The 24,133-nt window shown below is 36.5% G+C and overlaps 1 protein-coding gene across 4 annotated transcripts; it reads left to right on the top strand.

Moving 5' to 3' along the window:
* The first annotated feature begins 1,828 nt into the window (after nt 1-1,828).
* LOC306886290 (pleckstrin homology domain-containing family A member 1-like) lies at nt 1,829-22,242 on the top strand. 4 transcript variants are annotated; one of them, XM_079443275.1, is made up of 13 exons: nt 1,829-1,912; nt 5,657-5,898; nt 5,986-6,042; nt 6,149-6,194; nt 9,603-9,700; nt 11,353-11,475; nt 14,282-14,425; nt 14,594-14,662; nt 15,194-15,258; nt 16,541-16,604; nt 16,846-16,935; nt 17,937-18,007; nt 20,883-22,242. In XM_079443275.1, the coding sequence occupies exons 2-13, from the start codon at nt 5,758-5,760 to the stop codon at nt 21,085-21,087; spliced, it is 1,173 nt and encodes a 390-aa protein (XP_079299401.1). In that variant the 5' UTR covers nt 1,829-1,912; nt 5,657-5,757; the 3' UTR covers nt 21,088-22,242. The 4 variants fall into 4 exon arrangements, with proteins under 4 accessions (XP_079299401.1, XP_079299399.1, XP_079299400.1 ...); XM_079443273.1 differs by having other exon boundaries at nt 17,937-18,011; XM_079443274.1 differs by lacking the exon at nt 17,937-18,007.
* Nucleotides 22,243-24,133: the final 1,891 nt, after the last annotated feature.

Below are 24,133 nucleotides of genomic sequence, written 5' to 3'. Positions count from 1 at the left end.
CTGTTGTAACTGTCAAGTCAGTTGTTGCTGTAAAGAAAAAGAAAAAAAAAACAGTGTTGTCAGTATAATATTCTTACAGGCATGTAATGACATAAATGCTGCTAGTACTCTAGTGCAATGATCTGACCAAATGTTCCTCACAAGATGACCTGGTTTATATATGTATAAAATATGACACTTTAACCTTATTTTATCCAACAGACAGACAGACAGACAAACAGATAGATAGATAGATAGATAGATAGATAGATAGATAGATAGATAGATAGATAGATAGATAGATAGATAGATAGATAGATAGATAGATAGATAGATAGATAGATAGATAGATAGATAGATTTGCACACATATTCCATTTTGAATAGTACTGAAATCTCATTGATGTTTCCCATTCCTTATGGCATTTGGATTAGGGAACGGGAATATTAAAACATGTAATTTGTGTGCATGCTATGGTTAAGACATTTTCCTTATCAAACCTTGTGAGTCGTGAGAATGAGGAGTTCATATCAGGATACACATACAAGTTGTCATACACAAAGAGACTTATGTAAATGAAAAATACAGCTTTATAACAATAACAACCCACCACTGGTGGTCCTAGACTCCCTGCAGACATTAGGTGTTCTTCATTTGTTAACAGTGTCATCATGTACATCATATAGCATCTTTCTAAAACCAAAAGTCACTTTAAAAATCCAAAATTTCATACTATCAATTTTGTTTGAAATATAAAATATATAAATTAGTGTAAAAAAAAAGTAAAACATATAAAACAACTTGGACTTTTAGCCTACTCAAATTTGTCTCCATACCAGTGAGAAAAAACATCTGAGGGGCACCTCATAAAAGTTTATACAACTATAGACACTGGTAAAGGAAAATGCATTCGAGAACAACCTAAATGTAAAAGGATGGAACAGCTGACTATGTTGTAAAATAGATCCTGATGTCAACTGACTGATAAAGTTTGAATAGATGATTTGGCCAAAATTATACTATAGCTGCCCTTCCCATTTCAACCTATTTTTGAGTTTATAGTTAAATAGTGATGTTCCAGGAGGGCTATTCGATCTAAAACAGAGTCAGTGCATAAATGTTTTGATTAAATATTGTTTATAATATTACATCATATTATACAGTTTGGAAACACATATGAACATGCAAGATGAATTCTCTAAATTTAAAGAATTGCTACAGACATTCTAAATACCGAAATGTTGTTATGCTTTCCACCTATTCATATTTTTCTCCTAATGTTATATAGGTCCTAAAATGGCTTTTGCATTTAATGCATGACCTATAAATGTGTTAACCAAGATTAATGTACAATATAATTTGAGACAGAAAATGTATGTATTTATTTATTGCAGACTGTTTGTCCCATGTTTTAAGAATAATATCAGTTAACATCAAAGGAAATAAACGAAATAGTTTATCTTTACATTTGTCTTGATTAGGGGGTTAATAAACATTAAGAAACCATTTGAGGCACAAAAATAAAATTGCTGTACTAAATAAATATGATCAGACATTTTGTTTATTTATTTAATGATTGTCGTTGGGGCTAAATATCCTATTATTGCTTGTTTTATTTTAGTAACGATGCGATTTTTTTTCTGTTTAATATATTTTTTTATACTGATGAAACTGTGTGCCTTATTAGTTGGGCCACGTACCTGATTCTCGTAAGGAACAGGACAAAAAATATAAATATTACTATTTTAAAAGTGCCAATATGAAAGAATGATAATGACAGAACCGAAAGAGAGAAAAAAACTGACACATTTAACCTGACGCAGTGACGTATCCAGCCACTTCCGCTCCTGCAGGAAAACACTCGTGAAGTTTATGAACGGGGACACGAGCTGGAGATGGGCTCAACCGTACCACTTCAGCGATAATAAACCGAGTGAGTAGTTTGAGAAATGACCCTTTGTAGGACATCTGTCTCTGTGTGAGTGCGTTTATGGGTATAGAGCTATGTTAAAGTGTAAACACGGATCCTGTTGTAGATTCAAGGCAGGATTAAATGGAGACAGGGCGAGGTTGGGCTTTTCCGCGCTGTTGCTAACTAACAGACGTGGATTTTAGACACATCATCCTTGTAATGATCAAATAGAGATAATCTAGTAAGGATGATATGTATCATATAGAGCTAGATTGTAGCTCTGAGCATGCCTCCATCGCCATTATAATAATATCATTAATATCACATCATAAATGTTGATTTCTTTAAACAAGAACAGATTTGAGTCTCATGTAACGTTATGTGTTGATGGACTGATTGTCAGTTTTCGTTCTTATCTCGATGGTATCTTATCTGGCTTTTCTGAATTGCCCCATTTAAAGAGTAGGATTACGTTTACTTTATCATTTAAAGATGGCAGTTATGTAAATCTTTGTAAAAGATATATATTAAAGTCGTGGAAACATGAAAATGTGCATAGTACATATGTGTATTTTCTTGTTATTTCATTTATTGCTATGATTTTTGGCAACATCTCTTTTATGGTTTTGTATTATCATAAGCACTCTGTTTTTCACTTGCCCTTACCACAGACCAACCAATGGACACCTGACCTAAAATGTGTTGAGATGTTGCGTAACAGCAGTTGATTGTGTTTGAGGACATCACTTTTTGTTGGTGTGTTTGTAAACAGGCAAGCCGAGTGGATCAGTCTGCAAACATTTGACTTTGGTTTACAGACAATATGTTGACCACATTCAACATGATCTTTCACTTACACTTTCCATGACCCTGTCTTTGTAGATAGAGATGTTGTTACATGTTTTAGTGGACATGCAGAGTTGTTTGCTTAAGACATTAATTTTACATTCTAGAGAAGCATTCTTTGATTTCAACATTTTTACCACCTTACTCTAGTCTTCATTTGTTTCCATTATGCTGGTGAAGTTTATCCAAAGGTTAGTTATGATCAACAGAGAAATCAAGGAAAGACAGTGGGAGAGACCATTATTTCTCTTGTGAATGTCTTTGAGATATCTTTTAATACAGATGGAACATATCTGTTTACTGTACTGATGTGCACAGTCTACACACACACTGGCTTATTATACAGTGCACTAAGATTTCAAAATAGGCCTATGTTTTCATAAACTGAAATCAAATTATTAATGGAAGCAACTAGAAAGCTTTGTTCCATTTTTGAGTTATCAAGAAACCTTTGAGATTTAGCTTATTTTAGCAAATGTTAGTTCCTGATTCCCTGACTATATGGTATAGCTAAAACTAAAACTGTCAAAATTAAATTGAAATATAGCCATATAATGGAAACTTTAATTTAAATTAAACTAAACAAAGATGCTAAGTCAGTGTAAAAATAAGACTGAATGCATAATTCTCCATGTCGTTCCAAACCCATAAAATGTTTCTTTTGTCCTCAAAACAAAAATTTCTGAAGTCTGTTCCATCAAAATGTTTGATGCTTCAAAAAGTTCACAACGGCATTCAAGCTGTTTAATCCAAGTTTTCTGAATATAATTTTTATGTTCTCTTTGGTGGGATGGACTTTAATAGAGGGGCATAACTAAATATTGGACAGAAAAGTATTTTGTGTTTCAAATATAAAACAAGTCTTTGGGTTTGTAATGGCAGGTAATTGTGAAGGTAACTGGTGACAGTACTAACCCTTTAAAACAAACACAAATTTGAAAATGTAAAAACTATAATAACCTTAATGTGTCTGTGCATTTTTGCAATTGCTGAAACAGCTCAAGGGCAAGAGCTTGGTGCAACCCTTCTGACAACCTTACATGGTTCAAAACAAATATGTGAGGTGTGCGCTCTTGTCTGTTTTGCCTGAAATGCTGCACAAATATGCCAACCTTTGGTCACAGAGAGTATGTCTTGTGCTGTGCACATGCAAACACACAGTCAGGGTTACAGTGGTGTTTCATGTGCCTTATCTACGACATTCATCTTTCTCAGTGAAATAGCAGATTTGTTTTCTAATCAGGGATTCAAAGAAGCATATGTGCATGCAAACCAACCTAAACTTGTGTAGTAAGTGTCTTCCCGTGCATGTGTGTGTGTCTGCTTGTGTTGAAGTACATCAAATAACATAAACAAATTAAGCTCAACATGTAATTCTAACCTTCTTACACACACACACACGTCTAAGATCCAGAGATAAGGAGTTTGGCCTCTTAACTTATTTGTGTGTGTTAATGTAGTTGGTCTGGTCTAAAACAAAACGAATCCTGTCTAGAACGTGACCAGACCTGTTTTGGAGACTATCTTCCCAATCTAAAATGAAAATCAGGAGGAGGAGAGCGAGAATAAGGCATCCGAATCCTCTCCAGCTGTTACCCTGCTTTTGTCGGCTCTGATAAGCAGCACATCAGCAGATAACAGCTCAGAATGAGATATCTGTGTGCTTTTGTTCAAACCCAAATGCTGTATACGTCATGTTTTGCTTTTGACGGTAAAGGCCTGCATACCCTGACCTAGAAGAACAGGGCTTCTCTAGAACCTATGAGCATTCCAGAACACAAGGCTGATTCTGTGCTCTGGAACCCAGGGCGGGGCCGAACAGTGCTCCATACTAATTGGTCAAGTGACTCATGGTCATTGTTGCCTCTGCAGGGCGATGACACAGCAGGCCTTGTCTTCCTTCACAGCCTTTGTCTGTTTATGACTTACACTCATGCCATTAATGCCCCTGCCCTCAGAATACAAGAGGAGAATGGTGGATTTATTCTTGGTTTTGCCAGTCCAATATGTGCCATATTCACGTGTTGTCAGAATGTTTTTGAATGTTATGTAATACAGCTTGAGAGTGCACTTTGCAAACATATGTAAAGTACACTCAATTTGATCAGAAATAAAATAAAACAGCAATACTGTGATATAATATTGCAATTTAAAATGCCTGTTTTTTATTTTATTGACTTTTTAAAATGTATTTTTTTTCTTTTCATGGCAAAGCTGAATAATCAGTAGCCATTACTCAAGTCTTCGCTGTCACATGATCCTTCAGAAATCATTCCAATATGCTGATTTGGTGTTCATGAAACATTTATCAATGTTGAAAACTGGTGTACTGCTTAACATTTTTGGAAAACCTGATACGTTTTTTCAGGATTCTTTGGTGAATATAAACTTTAAAAGAGCAGCATTTATTTGAAATAGATTTTTTTGTAACAATGTACAAGTTTTTTCGATAGAAAACCTCCTTGCTGAATAAAAGTATTAATTTGTTTCAAGAAAAAAAAATATTCCTGATCTATTATGAATTATGAGCTCCCGCTCATAAGTTCAAAATAATTAATTGAGGACAAAACAAATTTAGTTGAATATACAATAATAAAGTTTTCTGATTCTTATGCAACTTTCCACTTTTAAAAGTTCTAATATAATTTTTTTAAAGATCTTTTTTTTTTTTTTCACTTTTTTTTTTTTTTTTCTCCCAATCAAAAAAAAAGTCTTGTCCAAAGCAGCACTGTGATTCATATCCTGTGCAGAATACTTTGACACATCAGAGAAAGAAAATATTTTTCAGCTGAAAGCACACAAGAAAGGGAGAGAAAGGAAGACAAGAGGGGTCATAGAGGAAGGAAGGGGGATTTTTAAAACTGCATAAGTTTATCAGCTCATTTACTGTTAATCTGACTAACCTCTCTCTCTTTCCAGTCTTTGTATCCTATCCCATGCTCCTCCCTTTCCATCTCTGTCTTAAGCAGTTACTTCTGATCAGAGAGAGGGGGGAATGAGTAGTGTGAAGAGAGGGGGACATGCCTTACGTGGACCGGCAGAACCGCATCTGCGGTTTCCTGGATATTGAAGAATTGGAGAACAGTGGCAAGTTCCTGCGACGGTATTTCATCCTGGACACGCAGCAGGGTAGTCTGGTCTGGTACATGGACAACCCGCAGGTATGATCTGTCTAAAATCTAAATGGATATTGGGTAATGTAGTTCTGTTTCACTATCTGAGAGTAACATTGTATCTTGGTCTTCTAGAACCTGCCTGTAGGTGCCAAACCTGTGGGTTCCCTCAGTCTCACCTACATATCCAAGGTAAGCTGCCACCTTTTCACACACACACAACAGTTTTCACACATTCTGCCATTTCTGCGTCATTGCTTTTTGAGAAATTGCTACAAGGCCCCCACTCTTGTCTTAGGTCAGTGATGCCACCAAACAGAGGCCAAAAGCTGAGTACTGCTTTGGTAAGACTTTCTCACATATAAACGCACTTGTACTTCACACTCATTCTGGTGCAAAGTTATCAGATTTCTGATTATAATATAACTGGGTCCCATATCTAATATACTCCATTTTATTAATTATAATTTTTACATTTGTGACCCTGGACCACAAAACTAGTCATAAGGGTCAGTTTTTTGAAATTGAGATTTATACATCACATGAAAGCTGAATAAATAAGCTTCCCATTGTTGTATGGTTTGTTAGTATAGGACAATATTTGGCTTAAATACAACTATTTGAAAATATGAAATCTGAGGGTGCAAAAAATCGAAATATTGAGAAAATTACCTTTAAAGTTGTCCAAATTAAGTTCTTATCAATGCATATTACTATTCAAAAATTAAGTTTTGATATATTTATGGTAGGAAATTTGCAATAATACAATTACAATAATCTTTACTTAATATCCTAAGGATTTTTGGCATAAAATAAAAAAATTATCATTTTGACCCATACAATGTATTGTTAGCTATTGCTACAAATATACCAGTGCTACTTATGACTGGTTTTGTGGTCCAGGGTCACATTTACTTATTTTTAAATTGCTTGGAAATGTGAAACACTTTCTGACTGACAAGCATTTTTCATATCTTAATCATATAACACGTATTAATCTCTGTTATTTTGAAGATCTCACATAGTGTGAACAGGCCTTGAGAGTTGCAGGTCAAGTCTCCGTACTTGACTGAAGGGTTTGTGATTTAAATCCTGGCTAGGTGCTATACAGAAAGCTTATACATTTAGTTTAAGATCATGTTTTTACCATGTTTTAACCACTGCTTTTGTAATTCTGCAAATGGATTGTAATACAGGTAATCTCAAAAAATGTATTATCGTGAAAAAGGTCAATATTTTTTGTCACTCATTTCAGAAAGTGAAACCCATATATTATATAGGTTCATTACACAGAGTGAAATATTTCAAGCCTTTATTTCTTGAAATTTTGATGATTATGGCTTACAGATAATGAAAACCCAAAATTCAGTGTCTCAGAAGATTTGAATATTACATAAGATCAATAAAAAAGGGATATTTTAAACAGAAATGTTAGGCTTCTGAAAAGTATGTTCATTTCTATGCACTCAATACTTGGTTGGGCCTCCTTTTGCATGAATTACTGCATCAATGCGGCGTGGCATGGAGGCAATCAGCCTGTGGCACTGCTCAGGTGTAATGGAAGCCCAGGTTGCTTTGAAAGCGGCCTTCAGGTCATCTGCATTGTTGGGTCTGGATTCTCTATGGAGTTCAGGTTCTGCTCTAAAATTTCCTGGTAGATGGCTGCGTTGACTGTGGACTTCAGAAAACACAGTGGATCAACACCAGCAGATGACATGGCAGCCCAAATCATCACTGACTGTGGAAACTTCACGCTGAACTTCAAGCAACATGGATTCTGTGCCTCTCCACTCTTCCTCCAGACTCTGGGACCTTGATTTCCAAATGAAATGCAAAATTTACTTTCATCTGAAAAGAGGACTTTGGACCACTGAGCAACAGTCCAGTTCTTTTTCTCCACAGCCCAGGTAAGACGCTTCTGACGTTGTCTCTGGTTTAGAAGTGGCTTGGTAGCCCTTTTCCTGAAGACGTCTGAGCTGGTGACTCTTGATGCACTGACTCCAGCTTCAGTCCACTCCTTGTGAAGCTCTCCCAAGTGTTTGAATAAGCTTTGCTTAACAGTATTCTCAAGCTTGCGGTCATCCCTGTTGCTTGTGCACCTTTTCCTACCCAATTTCTTCCTTCCAGTCAACTTTGCATTTAATATGCTTTGATACAGCACTCTGTAAACAGCCACATCTTTTAGTAATGATCCTCTGTGACTTACCCTCTTTGTGGAGGGCGTCAGTGTTCATCTTCTGGATCATTGCCAAGTCAGCAGTCTTCTGCATTATTGTGGTTTCAAAGAACAAGAGACACCCAGAATTTATACTGTAGAGATGGTCATTAATTGAAACTTAAATGTAAATATTCTAATATTTTGAGATACTGATTTTTGACTTGCATGAGCTGTAAGCTCTAATCATCAAAATTTAAACAAAAAAACTTTTTAAATGTTTTACTTTACATGTAATGAATCTAAAATATATGAAAGTTTCACTTTTTGAAATAAGTTACAAGAAAAAATGAACTTTTTCACGATACTCTAATTTTTTTAGATGTACCTGTAGTATGTTGATGCAGTGGTTCTCCACCTACATTTTTTTTCCAACTCTTCTATTTCACACACACACTTTGAGATGATTTTGAGCCCATACTCGTTCTCACAGCTTATACACACAAACGTTTGTGTTGCTTTGCATGTACGGTTACTGCTGTGCACATGGCAACCTTCTGTGCAACATGAGTGGAAACAGGAAACGGTGGTCTGGTCACTTGATAGATGTGTGTATGTGTGCACATGTGCTTCTAAAATCTTGCTCTCTGCAGGATGCTTCTGTAGTAATCTGAACTTCATATTGAAGTGTTTATGAAATCCTGTTTATTGGTTTAGTTCATCAAAAATAACCACCAGTCCTTCTAACTTTTTAACAGTTGCTTTTATCCAGATATAGATTAAGGAACAGTTCACTCATTATTTATTATTTATGAGTTATTTATTCAGCTTCCAAGCCCATATAACTATATTTCTACAATGAAACACGATGAAAGAGAAACTCTTGCTGCTCTGTGGCTGTGACACTCTAAAATAAAACAAAAACGTATTTTTGGCTTCGATGAATCAGTTGATTAAGTTCACAAAGCTGGTCTGATCTGGTTCACAGGTTCAACTCACTCATTTAAAACGGCTCACTAGAGTTAAAGATTGTCAGTGATTCATGACTTTTGTTTTGGTGTGAGTCACAAAGCAATCGTTTTCAAAATGTCATTGTGAGGAAAATATCACAAACACTTAGAAATACATGCTATCAGCAAAAAATGAACCATAAAAGGATACGGAATCATGTCACTTGCACGAGTGAACTATTGGTGGAAGGCAAAAATTTCAGTACAGCTGCGCATAATAAACATTACACAAGCACAATGGAGTTTATTGTGATGCAGAGAATTCTAGCATTCTCCTTTTCATCCCAGAAAAACACTGAAAGCCACTGAATTAACACATTGCAGGAAAAATTGAGTCAAGTTCCATTTTGTGGTAGCTTTTTAGTCTGAAATTGATTCGCACTGCTTTATTGACTGAGCATGAGCAGATAATCCATAAAGTCGGCTGAGCTCTAAAACAGGCTATCTGTGAGCTTTTGGGATTTATGGGCATCTTAAAAAATACTTCTGATATACTGATATTTCTCAGAACTATTCAGCAAAATTAGAGTTATGGCCATTGCATTATGGGAAATGGGGTTAAGCTCTTTCTCTCTGTCTGTGTGCAGTCATCAATGCAGGAATGAGGAAATACTTTCTGCAGGCTAATGATCAGCAGGATCTTGTGGAATGGGTCAACGCGCTCAATAATGCAACCAAAATTACAGTGAGTACGCACACGCAAAATGCACAAGTGTGAGCATGTATTTATCTATATACATTTTTAACCCCATACAAAAATTTACCACTTTTATTTCATAATTTAACAAATTAAACAAATAAATAATCAAATTAATTGTGTATTTTAATCAATCGCATATTTATCAGAGTTACTATGAAGTGGGATTACAAAATCAAAAGGAATAATTGAAAGTCTGTTGCCCTAATGCTTATGGCTTTAATAAAATAATATTTCTTTATTGCGGTTAAAATGTACTGTAATATAATAATGTAATTACATCAGACGTTACATGCTACCATAATGATCGAAAGAGTTTGTTTTAATGCTCAGCCAGGCTGAATTTGTTTGACCAAAAATAGACAAAAACAGACCAAACAGTAAAAACACAAATTATTACAATTATAAATATCTGTTTTCCATTTTAATACTTTATTTAATCATTCTAATTTGCTGATGTAATGCTCAATAAATATTTATGATCAATGTTGAAAACACTTGTGCTGCTTGAAATTTGGGGCAAAACTGTAATACTTTTTTTTCAGGATTCTTTGATTAATAGGAAATTGAAAAGAACAGCAAAAATAGATGAAATTGATGGAACATTGTAGAGGTTTTGACTGTCACTTTTTTGTGTCCTTGCTGAATAATTGTTTTTAACAATAGTGTTCATTTACCCTTGTTTTTTGTTTTCATTGCATGCAAATATAGATTAAATTAGCTATTGTGTCTCCCTTTCAAGGTTCTTTAAAGCCCTGGATTGTTTGCATTAGTTATCTAGCTATTATTAAACAAGCTCACATGTTAATCTGATATCCCAGATTGCTGCACACAGGAAAATTTAAAGAAACAATGAAAGCATTCAACAAGTTGATTCAGTCAGTGTCAGTGGTTCTGTCAGCACTGCAGACTTGTTCACTGGGCAGGAGATTCTGGTTAGTATTCTCTGGGTATTTATCTGTTCGACGTAACCCAAATAACAAAGTTCAAGCATTTACAAGCAAAGTACAGTAAAAAAACACCCACATAATAAAACATCAAGTAATTGGAATCTTTTCCCCCTCTCTGAGTACATGTGCAGGCAAACGCTTACATACATGCACAGGAAGTTGAAAGTTTCTCAAAAAAAAACCTCTGTCTTGTTTAAGCTTTGCGTTCCTCATCCTGATGCCTTTCCGTGTGCGAGTCATTTGGCTGACTAATGGGAAGTTGTATTGTTTGAACGACCCTCACCTCTGAGTCATCATCGCTTCAGAATGCCCTCTCACACTCGCACGTACCCTACAATGTCTCTGCTCTTTTTCACTCTCTCTGTATCACTAATATATCACACTTCCACATGCAATGGCAGGAAAAGCTCTCACTGTCGGCCAGACACTCTTGGAGCATGGGCTGATGGATTGAAGGGCTACACAATAAGCCGTTGTTGAGTTATCCTGTGAGTCTCACAATTGGTTAATTCGTCTGTGCTCCATTCACGTTTTTCCCTCCGTTTTTTTGTTACATTGCTTTGCATTTGCATTTGCATTTTGCTGCTGCCCTGATTTTGCTCATCTTTTGAAAACTCCCTCTCACTCGTTCTGTCATTTTCTTTTTCTTTCTTTCTTTTTGCTTTCTTTTTTTTTTTTTGTCTCTCCCAGGTTCCTAAGTCCTCTGATGCTGTTCACTCTGAGAGTCAGAGGTTGGCTTCAAACGGAAACAAGAAACAGGTCCCATACAAGACTGAGATCATTGCAGGAGTAGCTGTCGTCACACAGACACAGGTATTCTCACTCAAATCGGCTTAAATGGATAGTTCACCCGAAAATGAAAATTCTGTCATAAATTACTCACCCTCATGTCGTTCTAAACCCGTAAGACCTTAGTTCATCTTTGGAACACAAATTAAGATATTTTTGATGAAATCTGAGAGCTTTCTGACCCTTCATAGACAGCCAGAGAACTACCACGTTCAAGGCCCAGATAGGTAGTAAGGGCTACGAGAATTCTTTTTGTTTCTTGTCTTCTGTGTCAGTCGACACGCAATGCATATGGGGCTGCTGATGCAGAAGCCGTTTTTTTGATGTAAAACCCGGATGCACCTTGTTTGCAAGCAGAGGAACGCACACGCTTTCATGGTACTGTGGTCATCGCGCATCAAGAACTGACACAGTAGAGAAGCAATTGTTGAATTATGCTATTTTTGTTTTCTCTGCGCACAAACGGTATTCTCATAGCTTCATCAAATTAAGGTTGAACTAGGGCTGCACGATTAATCGGAAAAAAATCACGATCTCGATTCATACATGCGATCTAATTTCTAAATGATGGCGATTCACTTCCTTGTATTTCCCTGCATTCAGATCATGCTGCATTCACGCGTTATTGGTCACTCACACAGTAACAAAACACTACTAATTCACCAATCAATCATAAATCTCGATCACTTTTCTCCTCTCCCTCATTGGCCACGTTCCGCTGTCACTCACCTGACGTGTAACAAGGCGGCAGACCTAAACGGAGTCAATAGGCGCGTTCGCAGAATGATCACCGAATGACATCAAAGTACCACGAGAGCGGTAAGAAAGCAGTCGGATCCTATGCATTCAAATCGCTCTTGCGGTACTTTGATGTCATACGGTGATCATTCTGCGCAGCGCTGCTTCAACGGGGCGTCAGCATCAACGCTTGACGGAGGGCGTGTCTGAAGCTTGGTGCTGACCAGAGCCATTGAGAAACAGAGTTGCGACACGCTTTGATCTCGCCGCCGCGTGGTCAAGTGGTTCATGGAGCTCTCAATAGTTCCAAACAGCTCCGCGCTGTCCATAGGTTTGAATGGGATTAATCAGGTCAGACAACAACAAAGTAACAACGTTTGTCTGTGGAGTTTAATGGAAATAATATTAATGGGTTTTTCTTGTTTAACTATGGAGGAGTAAAAACATAGTACAATGCAACACACAGGATAAGGCGGTTACATTTCTTTGTATGCAAAGTATAAATAGTGTAAACTGCTTAAAGATTGGAGACTTGAGGCATGACTTTGTGTGTTTTTGTGTTACACTTATTCCTGTGGATGTGCAGACTAATGATGAAATAAATTATGCTTATTTAAAGAGTATAAGAAATCTAATTAGTATGTAAAATGTGTTATTGCATTAATATATATTTATGGTCATCTATTATTCACATTTTAATACAGTCATGATAACTAGTTTAGTTATTGTAGCTAGTGTATCTATAATAATATAATAAAAATCTAATAGTCTCACTAGCTACTATCTAACGATAAACATTAAACCCGACGACATGAAAATACCACTAAATATACTATTCAAGAATAGGTCAGCTAAGGTGTTAAAATATTTTAAAAAGCAGTTATTTCATCAACTTACCAGTGAAAATGCTCCAAAGATACTGAAATAAATGGGGTTAATTCAACTTCCTTCAGGGAAAGAAAGATTACAGAAAGATGTAAAACAACTAGCATCTGGTTATGATCGCTATTAAGGTGTTTCTCACGTTATCTAACTGCGAATATAGCATATACTGCCTATTATCTAAAAATAAACATTAACTATAACGCGTTTCATAAAATACAACTACTGGTCAGATTTCCGAGAGATAAACTAATGCGTTAAAATGGCAAAAAATGCTGTAATTTCCTCAAATTTCTGGCAACTGTGCTTGAGAAGCACTGAAATGAATGGGCTTCGATGCTGAAACTATCGGTTGTTTGGAGCTATTGGCTGCTCCATGCCACGCTTTACTTCCGCATTCCTAAGTTCCTATGGAAGCCTATGGGAGTGTCGCAACTCTGTTTCTCAACTGCTCTAGTGCTGACCATGGTGTTAACGCGCCATCATAGTGATAACAGCCAATCACATACTTTTCTGGTGCTGCATGAATGGAATTGGCTAGCATCTGCGCTAGGGTATTTGCATAAGGCGATCTGATTGGCTGACGCCTGCTGCGTTGGCGCTTAAAGTTGAAAAGTTTTCAACTTCTGCCGCGTGCAATGCCAGTGAAGCGGCGCGAGGGACCCACAATTCAGTTCGGCGACGCTTGAAGTCACTCCATTCAAAGTAAACGAGAGGCGTTGACGTCGACGCCCCGTGTGAATGTGAATATTTTTATTTATTATTGTTAATGATCTCTTATGTTTAACAACTTAAAGCTTTAAAATTATTCACTTTAAGGGGTATAAAATAAAGAAAATATACAAGTTTTTGTTACTCCAGCACTTTATTATACTGAATGTCCTGTGGGGGTTTTTTTGGGGGGGGGGGATGAGAATCGTGTAAGAGAATCGTGATCTCAATTCCCATGGAGAAAAATCGTGATTCACATTTTAGCAAGAATCGTGCAGCCCTAGGTTGAACCACTGATGTCACATTAACTATTTTAACAATGTCCTAACTGCCTTTCTGGGCCTTGAACATGGTAGTTCAATGGCATGTAGCTTCCTAGAACTTTACAAGTGAGCAGTTGTATTGAAATAATGGACAAAGAAATAAAACCCTAGTTTTGAAATTGTAGAGAGTTGTGTTTTTCTGCATGTTCTTATGTCTGCTTTTTCCCTTCTTTCAGCAGGATGGAGAGGTGGGACACAGTGTTGGAGGAGAGAAAGTGGGCTTGAGGAAGGCTCCAAGCCAGCCGCCATATTTGCACTCCAGAGCAGGGCAGGATCAGACCATTATTAAAGCAGGATACTGTGTCAAACAAGGGGCTCTGGTGAGTCTGAGAGGCTTTTTTTTAACCTAGGTCTTGTGGAGTTACGTGTGTGTGTGTGTTCAGAAATACCAAAAAGTATTATTTTTAAAATCTGATTTGTGGAATGTATGAAACTGGGTGACTACTGGAGAGAATTCATTACATGTTACTGTTTTCCTCTTATATCAGATGAAGAACTGGAAAAGGAGATATTTTGTTCTGGAGCAGAACTCAATGAGTTACTTCAAGTCTGATCTGGTATGTTGTGTATTTATTCTTGACTTATGCAGCGGTTCCATCTGATAGTTTGTGTTGAATGCTGCTCAAAGCCTTGTACAATTAAAATTTTAGGATGAATGGCTACTTTTTCATGTGATGTTGATCTTGACATCTAAGCTAAATTGTACTAGCAAATGTATTTATTGAAGGTATAGGCCTCTCTACAGTTAGGAATGGCCTTAGGTCTGCTGTTTTATGAAAGAAAAAATATGAATTGAAGGGATATTTTCTTTGGCATTTGAGGTTTTCTTTTTTAAAATCTGAACAAAAGATAAAGCAAATACCAGCGCTCTGTCTCAACATGAACAGCACTATACCTGAGAAATTCCAGGCAGCTACCAGTTGTGTGTGATTCAACTGCATATGTACATGTGTGTCTGGCTGTTAGAGAATAGAACTTAGGCCAGTTGGGTGGTTCTTGGAGAGAGTAAGCTGTAAAGTGGCACTCCATGCCAGTAGATCTGGCTCTGTGAGACTTATTTGTCTTTTCTCCCTTCATTTCTCTTTCAGGAGAAGGAGCCTTTGCGGATAATTCTTCTGAAGGAGGTCCATAAGGTGCAGGAGTGCAAACACAGGTACAAACAGAATGCCTCCCAATCATATGCTTTGGAATCTTGTTATTTGACTGAACATTCCTATGAATATGGATCCTTCAGTTCTTATCAATAAGAAATAATTGCATTGTGTGTTTACACTACCGTTCAAAATATAATTTAAAATAACTTTTTTTTTTTTTTAAGTTTTTTCCTATGATGAAAACTGAAATTTCAGAAACCATTACTTCAATTTACAGTGTCACAGAAATCATCCTAATATGCTGATTTGGTGCGTAAGAAACATTTCTTAGTATTTTGAATGTTTAAAACAGTTTTGGTTTTGCTGCTTAATATTTTTGTTGATACCTTGATGCATGTTTTTCAGGATTCAGCATTTATTTGAAATATAAATCTTTTGTAACTTTGTAAATGTCTTTACTGTCAATTTTAATCAATTTAATGCGTTCTAGCCAATTAAGTGTTTTTTTTTTTCCCCCAAAAAAATCTTATTAACCCTAAACTTTTGAAGGGTTGTGTATATTTAGAGTTGCAGGTGTGCATTTTATAGTTATAGATTTAAAGGTGACACATCATGAAAATCTGACTTTTTTCTGTTTAAAGTTATAATCTGGTCCCCGTAAATATACCAACCTACAAAATGTGAAAAAGTACAATCCAGTAATTAATTAATTATTTTTTTTTTTTTTTGGTAATGCGCCTTTCTGCAAGCTTGTGGAAACAAAACATACCACTCAGATTTCGCTCCCCCATGACATAGAAAGAGGAACTTAATATAATATTACCGCCCCTTAATCTGAAAGTTTCCGCCCATGGCACTGCCATTGTGTTTTTGCAAGCAACGACGGCGTACCAGTTCTAACGCCATGGCAAAAGTTCTAGCAAAGCATGCTAACTGTTCTGTCTTTGGCTGCACTGACGAGCTCAGAACAATATTTAGAGTTCCAGACTCAAAGGAGACGAGAGCAGTGGATTTATTGATTTATTTACTGTATATTATGCTGCTTCCTCACCGATATAATATAAACATGCAATTTCTTTCCCAGCTGTTTGCCTTCACAGACATAACAGACTGTTTTTGTAACTCAAGTGTGTTTTTAATATAAACTGTCAAATACACACAAGTTTAAGCACAAGATATGAAAGAGAATAGGTATTTTCAAAATGATATAATTATCTGTGGAGTATTTTGAGCTCAAGCTTCAGACACATTCACACCTGAGACTTATATTACAGATTGTAAAAAGGGGCATAAAAGGTCTCCTTTCATATACAAGTTATTCTCTTCCTGTTTCACTTTCAGTGAAATCATGATGCGAGACAACCTCTTTGAAGTCGTCACAACCTCCAGAACATTTTATGTCCAGGTGAGAAGTTTTGTCAAGAATCGGCACGAACTTCTGAGACCAAAGATCTCAGGGTGTTGAAATGGATTTCTCTCTTTTGTGAAAGAGTATTACTTTATTGTATGTAGGTTCTACACTGTATCTCTGAACCATATAGACATCTGTAGGCTCAAATTGAGCATTCATAACTTTTGCAGCATCTCTTTGTGTTCCTTTTAACATATGTAAAAGCTTTCCATCTTTTTCTACCGTTCTGTTTCAGGCTGATAGTCCAGAGGAAATGCACAGCTGGATCAAGGCCATTTCAGGAGCCATTGTGGCTCAGAGGGGCCCAGGCCGGTCCGCAGCCTCTGTATGAACACACACGCACACATGCATTCAAAAGCAGGTAGTCACTATGTCTCTGAGCAGAACAATGGAGCATGAATTCATGAGTCAAGCCGAGAACATGTGGAGAGCGTGTGAATTCTTTCCAAAAAGGCCCTCAGGATTTTATCTGCATATATAATTTAATAATGCGCATTTCTTTTTTTCTCTCGCATGCACATATGCGTGCGCACATAGACACACGAGTGAATAAAAATATGACTGCAGTGGTTTGGGTTTAAGATTGGTAATGGCTCAGAAGTGTTATTGCACTTTGGAATCAGTGAGTACACTTATGTGTGGGCCACAATCTGTTCGTTTCATACTTTTTCTCCCACTCCGCTCTGAACCTAGTGACCCCAAAAAGTATTTGGACACTTAATGTATAAAAGTCATAGATGTATTTTGTAGCATATCCAAGTGGAACATTATTAAAAAAGGGGAAAAAAAATGTACGGTGGAAGCTTGGTTCTGTTCGGTTGTTGATTGGTTGAAGACAGATCTGAATGGGAGCTTGCAGTCATTTGTAAGATAGAGGCAGCGCTTAAGAGAACTAAATGATTGGCGAAGTCAAGAATATGTCATCAGATAGTCTTCCATCTCAATGGAGTTATTTTGATTAAAAAATAAATGGTTTGAAAAATCTTGAAACACATGCATGGATGATTGTTCACAGTAAGATAATCACAATAATCATTCAAAATAAAATGCATTTAGAGACTTGATTGGGGGAATTTCCATTCATTTCATACTGACTATACGTTTTAAATAATAAAACAGTATATACTGTATATTATTTGAAAGTAAGAATGTTTTTGTTAGTAGTTTTTTTAATATATTTTTTTTTCTTGAAGATGCTACTTGGTTTGATATTTTTTAAGGTTAATACAATAACATTCATACATTAAGTGTCCAAATACATTTTTGGGGCGCCTGTATCTCTTTCTCCCTTTCTTCCTCTAATGTAGCTTTGCACTGTTGTTTCAGATGCGTCAGGCCAGAAGGCATTCAAGCCCCTGTATTCAGAGATACACACCACGTGTCACTCAAGGCAGCACGTATGTGAGCTCCGGCCCTTTGATCCGACCCTTGTTTCCTCTTCCTCGCTTCGCTTTAGAGGAGTCGCTAACGCGCAGCCTTTTACACACGCGAACGTACTCACCTAACTTAATCTTTCCCACTTCGCTTTTCCAGAATAACTTCACATACATACACACACCTAACAGTTCAAATGCAGAAATAAACTTATTCAACAGTTCATTCCAGACACACGTTCAGATTTCCGCTGACCCTATGTCTTCCCGCTAATTTTACCTTTGTTTTGTTCTCATCTGTTTCTTCTCAACCTTGTGGCTCCTTGATTTGAACTAACGGTTAACATTGATGCACTTCATTTCTAATGCTTCAGCCTCTCTGCCGGCCCACTGCAGTCTCCTGCTACACACCAAAAACGCATGTTTCACACATTTCAATTGCTCTTCTGTACTTCATTATTCTTTATTGTTGTGTAACATGGTTCATAAAGTTTGACTTTTTATTTTTTTCCACCATTCTAAATGATGATCCAGACTGGTAATTACTGATTAATATAAACACACAACCATATTCATGGCCCATTTTGCTTCCATTATGTGATAATTAAACTGCATGTTAAATGAGAGAAATTTAAAACAGAATTTTATTTTATCCTTTAGAAATTGATTTGATAAATTTTTCAAAATGATCATTTTTACTTCATGTTGACTTTACAACGTTTAGTTGTCTTCTCTGTAGCATTATTTTTAAAGTTATAAACATTTAACTTATGTTGTTTGCACACTATTTTGAAATTTGCACACTATTTTGAATAAGGTGTGTGTGTGTGTGTTTGTTTGATGAGGTTTTGTGTGCTTTAGTGTTTGAGAGCATTTTGGTGTCAGTGTTTCATAAAAGCCATCCAAACTTCTCAGTACTGACTTGCAGTAAGCTTTTAGTCTCGTGAGGTAAACCCTCGAGTCTCAGACATCAGCTCCTCAATCACTGCTATAATTAGATTAGACATGTCTGTGCTGTTTCACACAATTGTTAGGTAAAATGTTTTGGACCGAGCAATGACTAAGATGGGTTTTTTTCTGTTGTGTTGCAGTTCTCAAACTGATGATAATATTTTTATATTTGTAGATTAATTAGTAACTCTAAACACAATGCAGTTCTAATCTTGTCTCAATATGTCATCTTTCCCTTCTTATATTCTTTCTGTCATTCAACTTTTGTCTCCCCACTCTTTTCTTTCATTATATTTACCTGTCTCTGTCTCCCACCTTCTACCTACGGCTGGGAAATGTCGCTTAAAAATCATTTTAATTTTTCAGTCTTTAATATATATTGAGATAAATATCAAATATTGTTATTGAACTGAAATACAATAATAATTCATTTAAAATGTGTTAGATTGCATTTATTTGATCAAAATGTGTAAAAAAAAAAATGCTAAAGTTGTTCAATATGATTAAAAAAATAACAATTTTGATTTAGTTTAAAAATTTATTTTAAAATTTTAGGGCCACACAATCCTTCAGAAATAATTGCTGATCAAACATTTTTTAATATTATCAATGTTGAAAACAGTTGTGCTCCTTAATAGTTTTGTGGAAACGATGATGCATTTTTCAGAATTCTATGATGAATAGAAATTTGAAAAGAACATCAGTTATTTTGAAAAATAAATTTTTTCATATTATAAATATCTTTGTCACTTTTGATCTTTTTAACACACCCTGAATTTAATGTCATCATATGACGTTGCTAAAAAGAACATTTATTTTGTATTTGGTGTAATGCAATGTGTTTTATGTGGTTTAAGGTTCAAAAAACACATTATTTCCCACATACTGTACATTATTGTTGCTCCTCTATGCCCCGCCTTTCTGAAACACTCCGATTTTTACAAAGCTCATCGTTCTGAAAAGCGAGGCATGCTCTGATTGGCCAGCTATCCAGGTGCGTTGTGATTGGCCGAATACCTCAAGCGGGAGATGGAAATATTACGCCCCCTTACCGCATTGTGATGCTGTGTCCCGGCATGACGACACAAAAACAATAAAACCCCATTATAAACGAGGCATTTGTTGCATCCATTGGGGACATAATTACTGATTAGAATGGCTTATACTGTCTTTTTACCCGTTGCATTGCATTTGTGATTGAAGAAACAACAAGCACTACTCTACACTGCTCAAAACTCGCGTTTGAATCGTCAGTGGCAAATTCTTTAAATAACACCGTGACCATTTTATGCTGCAGCGCCCGGGGAGCAGTTGGGGGTTCGGTGCCTTGCTCAAGGGCACCTCAGTCGTGGTATTGAGGGTGGAGAGAGCGCTGGACATTCACTCCCCCCACCTACAATTCCTGCCGGCCGGGGACTCGAACCCGCAACCTTTGGATTACAAGTCCGACTCTCTAACCATTAGGCCACGACTTTCCACAAAGCTCATAATCTTCATGTGCTTCATGTTCTTATATTTAAGAATTGTGACACGGGGGCTGTTGCCAAAATCTGGCTAATGACCGTGTCTTTAGGAAACTTATTGGCCAAATGAAAGCACATCTCTTAGTTATTAGCGCCAGGAAAATCAATCGTTCAGTCCAGCTTCTAGCTCTCTCTGCTTCTCATATTCTTTCTCATGTTGTGTTTTCCAGTTAGTGGGACAGCTGGGCTCTCTGAGTACTAACACTTCTGATCTGGTGCTCTGCTGACTCTGGTCTCTGGTACTTCTCATCTTCTACTGCTAAGCTCATCTAAAACTTCTAATACGTTTCTCGGGTGTTCTTACTCACAGCTGAGACTGCTCTCAATCATTACTGCACTGCATCGAACTTAACACTTTCCTAAAAACACTTTATTCAGACCAGAACTTACATGGATGTATTCTCTCCCTCATTCCTCCCATTTAGGAGTTCATTGTTGGTGGCTCCTGTTTCTACCGCCAGCACACGAGTCACGCCATCCCCTGGACGGCCAACCCTGCCATGTCAGCAAACCCAGAATGCTGTGGTCCCACGAGGCCTGGCATGGGACAGCGAGCATTTCATGAGCCTGCTGCCCCTGCCCCGCCCACACGCCCGCCTGTCACTGCAAGAGACCCGCCTCTCCAAGTGACTCACGAATCGCCGTGGCGGCGACGTAGCAGCTTTGGAATGTGTGATGATCCCTTGCCCCAACTTGATCTGGATAATGCGGATCTTCCTGTCAGTGAGGTCTGACGGTTTTACGTTAAACTTTTACCTCTGACACAGAAATATTAAGATGTGTGTGCCGAGTTTAAGTGATGGAAGGATCATTGGAGATAGATGACCAGGCGTTCAGATCCAAACTGATTCGACCTGACCTGTTGACCAAATTCTGAACTTTAAAACAGGTTATGTCAGATAAAAAGGGCGTCAGTCATGTTCATCTAGATCAGGAACGCTACCGCAATGATTCAGACACCAAAGATTCTTCCAAGTACCTCCAAACCTTTTGAAAATTGCTGAAAGAAAAGAAAAATTTGAGGAATATGGATTAAATATCACCTAAACTGAAATAGTTTCTGGGATTGTGTCGGAAGAAGTGAAGATTTGCGCTGCCCCATGGAATGGAAAAGGCTGTGCTTGTGAGAAGTGATTCCTGTTAATATCCAAGAATTCCCCCTTCTCAGAGCATTTCAGAACATACTTAATTTTTCCTGTTTTTTTTTTTTTTGTTTTGTTTTTTTTCTGTACAGTTTCCTACTTTTAAAAGTTATTCTATGTGCTGTTAATGTGACTAATTGATCCTGTGGACTAAGCTAGGGTTTATTTTGACTGACATCTTTTATCCACACTTATACATAAGGGTGAATTCTTGTAGCTGTAATACTATTGTCTCTTGCTCTGCTAAGTGATGAACCAAATCCATAGTTTATTTAATAACTCAATGTGTTGGATACAGTAAAGCCAAGTAGACTGATGCTAAATAATCTGCCCACATCCCTGTCAGTTTCTGGCATTCTGGGTATGACTGTACTTGTCTGATCATATGAGTAATAGTTTGCTGTTGAATTGTTCATTGAATTGTTCATAATTGTTCAGTTACTGGGATTTAAGTATGACTACTATAATGAAATGCTTTTCAGTGTATGTTTATCTTTGCACTTATTCATTTTTGCCCTCTGTCTCAAAAAGTGCCTGCGTCTTTTTCTCTCAAAGGTCCAGCAGTTTTGTTTTGTGCTGTAACCTTTTTAATCTTGTTTATATTATTTATTTTAAGAAAAAGCAATAAACCAAGTCTGAATTTATGTTGTTGATTTAATTATCACATTTTAGCTTTCCATACGATGAATTGATGTGAGAAAAGTTTTGGTATTGGTTTTTTTTTTTTTTATTATTTTATTTTTTCTAGACTCATCTGTTACTATTAGTTAGTGCAAACGAAGGTTTTATTGCCCTCTGTTGGCCGTTTAAAGCTACTGTCGAAAAACTATTGCTCATTGCAGCTCTAAAAACACCTGTTAAACTGCTGTAAATAACTGGACACATGACTTGTTAATTGTAATGCTATTTAAATAGATTAGGTAATTTGACTAAACTATCAAATGTTATTCTTGGTTCTATAGCATGTCCAGTTGTCAAAATACAGCCATGGTTTTCCATGTCCTGTGTGTTTTGTCCCATGTAAATTTGCACTGACCTCACTAAGACTGTCATATTAAGGATGTGATGTCACCAACTATCAGACCATGATGGCAATAGCATCAGCTGGGGTAATGCTGGCAAACATGTTAAGATTTTGCAAGGCCTTTGGGAAAAGGTAGAGCACCACAGTCAAAATAACAGTTTTAAAAGGGATAGTTTACCCAAAAGATTCTGTCATTCTTTACTCATGTCGTTCCAGATCTTTGGTGAACCATCACTTTAAGTCATAATCGTTGGCTTTAATTTGTAGGGGTAAATGTTAATTCATGCATGCAAAGTTATGCCGTTATTGAAAGGTTTTTTTTTTTTTTTTTTTGCTTTGCGCCCTTTGTTAGTTTTTTTTTGCTTTATTCTTGCTGGAACAGAAACACGTCAGGAAACCAATTTAAGGTATTTATAAGCAAGTTATTAATTTTTCAGAAAAAAATGATAGATCTGTTTTTGTTTGTTCTTACATGAGCTTTTTAAAACTTAAAAAAAAAAACTCTCAGTAGTTCCGATGTTGTAATTGTTAACATTAACATGTATATTTAAACCAATATATATTAAAATATTTTTTTTGTTAATTGAAATAAAGCTGAAATGACAATAAACTATACATATTAGAGGGGTGAGAACCAGAAGGGCATAACTTACATTTTTGGTGAAATGGAAATATATGAATCAAATGAAAGCTCGTTATGAGCTCTTTCCACTGGCAAAAGTACTGTCATCCATGAGTGTACAAATTTTTATTATAAACAATTGAAATCGTTACACAAAGTCAGATCAAACTATGGTAAAATGTTTGTTTTGGCTCTCCTGTAAAGCTGGTGAAATGTCACTTACGCCTTTCTGGTTCTCACCCCTCGTATTACAAATTTCCTTTGCAAAGCCTACTAAAATTGCTAAAATAAATATGAAAAATAAATAGCAGTAGCAATATATAAAAAGAAAAGCTATAATAAAAATGAGAAAAACACAATTTATTACAACTTAAGTGAAAAGTGAGTATAAAATCTCAAAGTATTAATAGTAGTATAGTAAATAATACTGAAGTAACACTTGGTATTTCAAGCACTTTTATAATTATTATTTTAGTCTCATGCATGTTGCTAAAACCACTGTAAAGTAAATTAACAGATTTATGTTGCCTGAATAGGGATTTTATTGGGACAGGCAAAAAGTACATTTCTCTTGTTCATTCACCATCTTTAGACGTCTTTTCAAGTTGCATATACAGTATAGTGCTGTCTGCGTTTCAGTGTTGTTGTCATTGAAACTGACGAGATAACCAAACCATTAGTTAGAACTGTCAAACTTAATAGTCTTTGTTAACGAGGAAAACCATAAAATCACCCTCTTTGAGTTTCTTGGTTCCACTTAACCACAAAAACAACCCAGCCTTATAGTGGCCTCTCCCATGGCCAAACCCCTCGTAAAGATGCTAGCACTAAAACAGCCCAACGGTCTGGTCAGTGAATGGGTTTAAAGTCAGTATTTAGACTAATTAT

This window comes from Barbus barbus (genome assembly GCF_936440315.1).
Source record: "Barbus barbus genome assembly, chromosome: 20".
NCBI classification, from domain to species: Eukaryota; Metazoa; Chordata; class Actinopteri; order Cypriniformes; family Cyprinidae; genus Barbus; species Barbus barbus.
This window is presented reverse-complemented; position numbering and strand designations above follow the sequence as displayed.

Bases quoted from the DNA above. Each gene is read 5' to 3' on its own strand.
- LOC306886290 (XM_079443273.1), top strand. From the start codon at position 5,758: ATGCCTTACGTGGACCGGCAGAACCGCATCTGCGGTTTCCTGGATATT. The intron at 14,663-15,193 runs GTATGTTGTGTA...TTTCTCTTTCAG, and splicing joins GTTACTTCAAGTCTGATCTG to GAGAAGGAGCCTTTGCGGAT. The intron at 16,936-17,936 runs GTATGAACACAC...CTGTTGTTTCAG, and splicing joins CAGGCCGGTCCGCAGCCTCT to ATGCGTCAGGCCAGAAGGCA.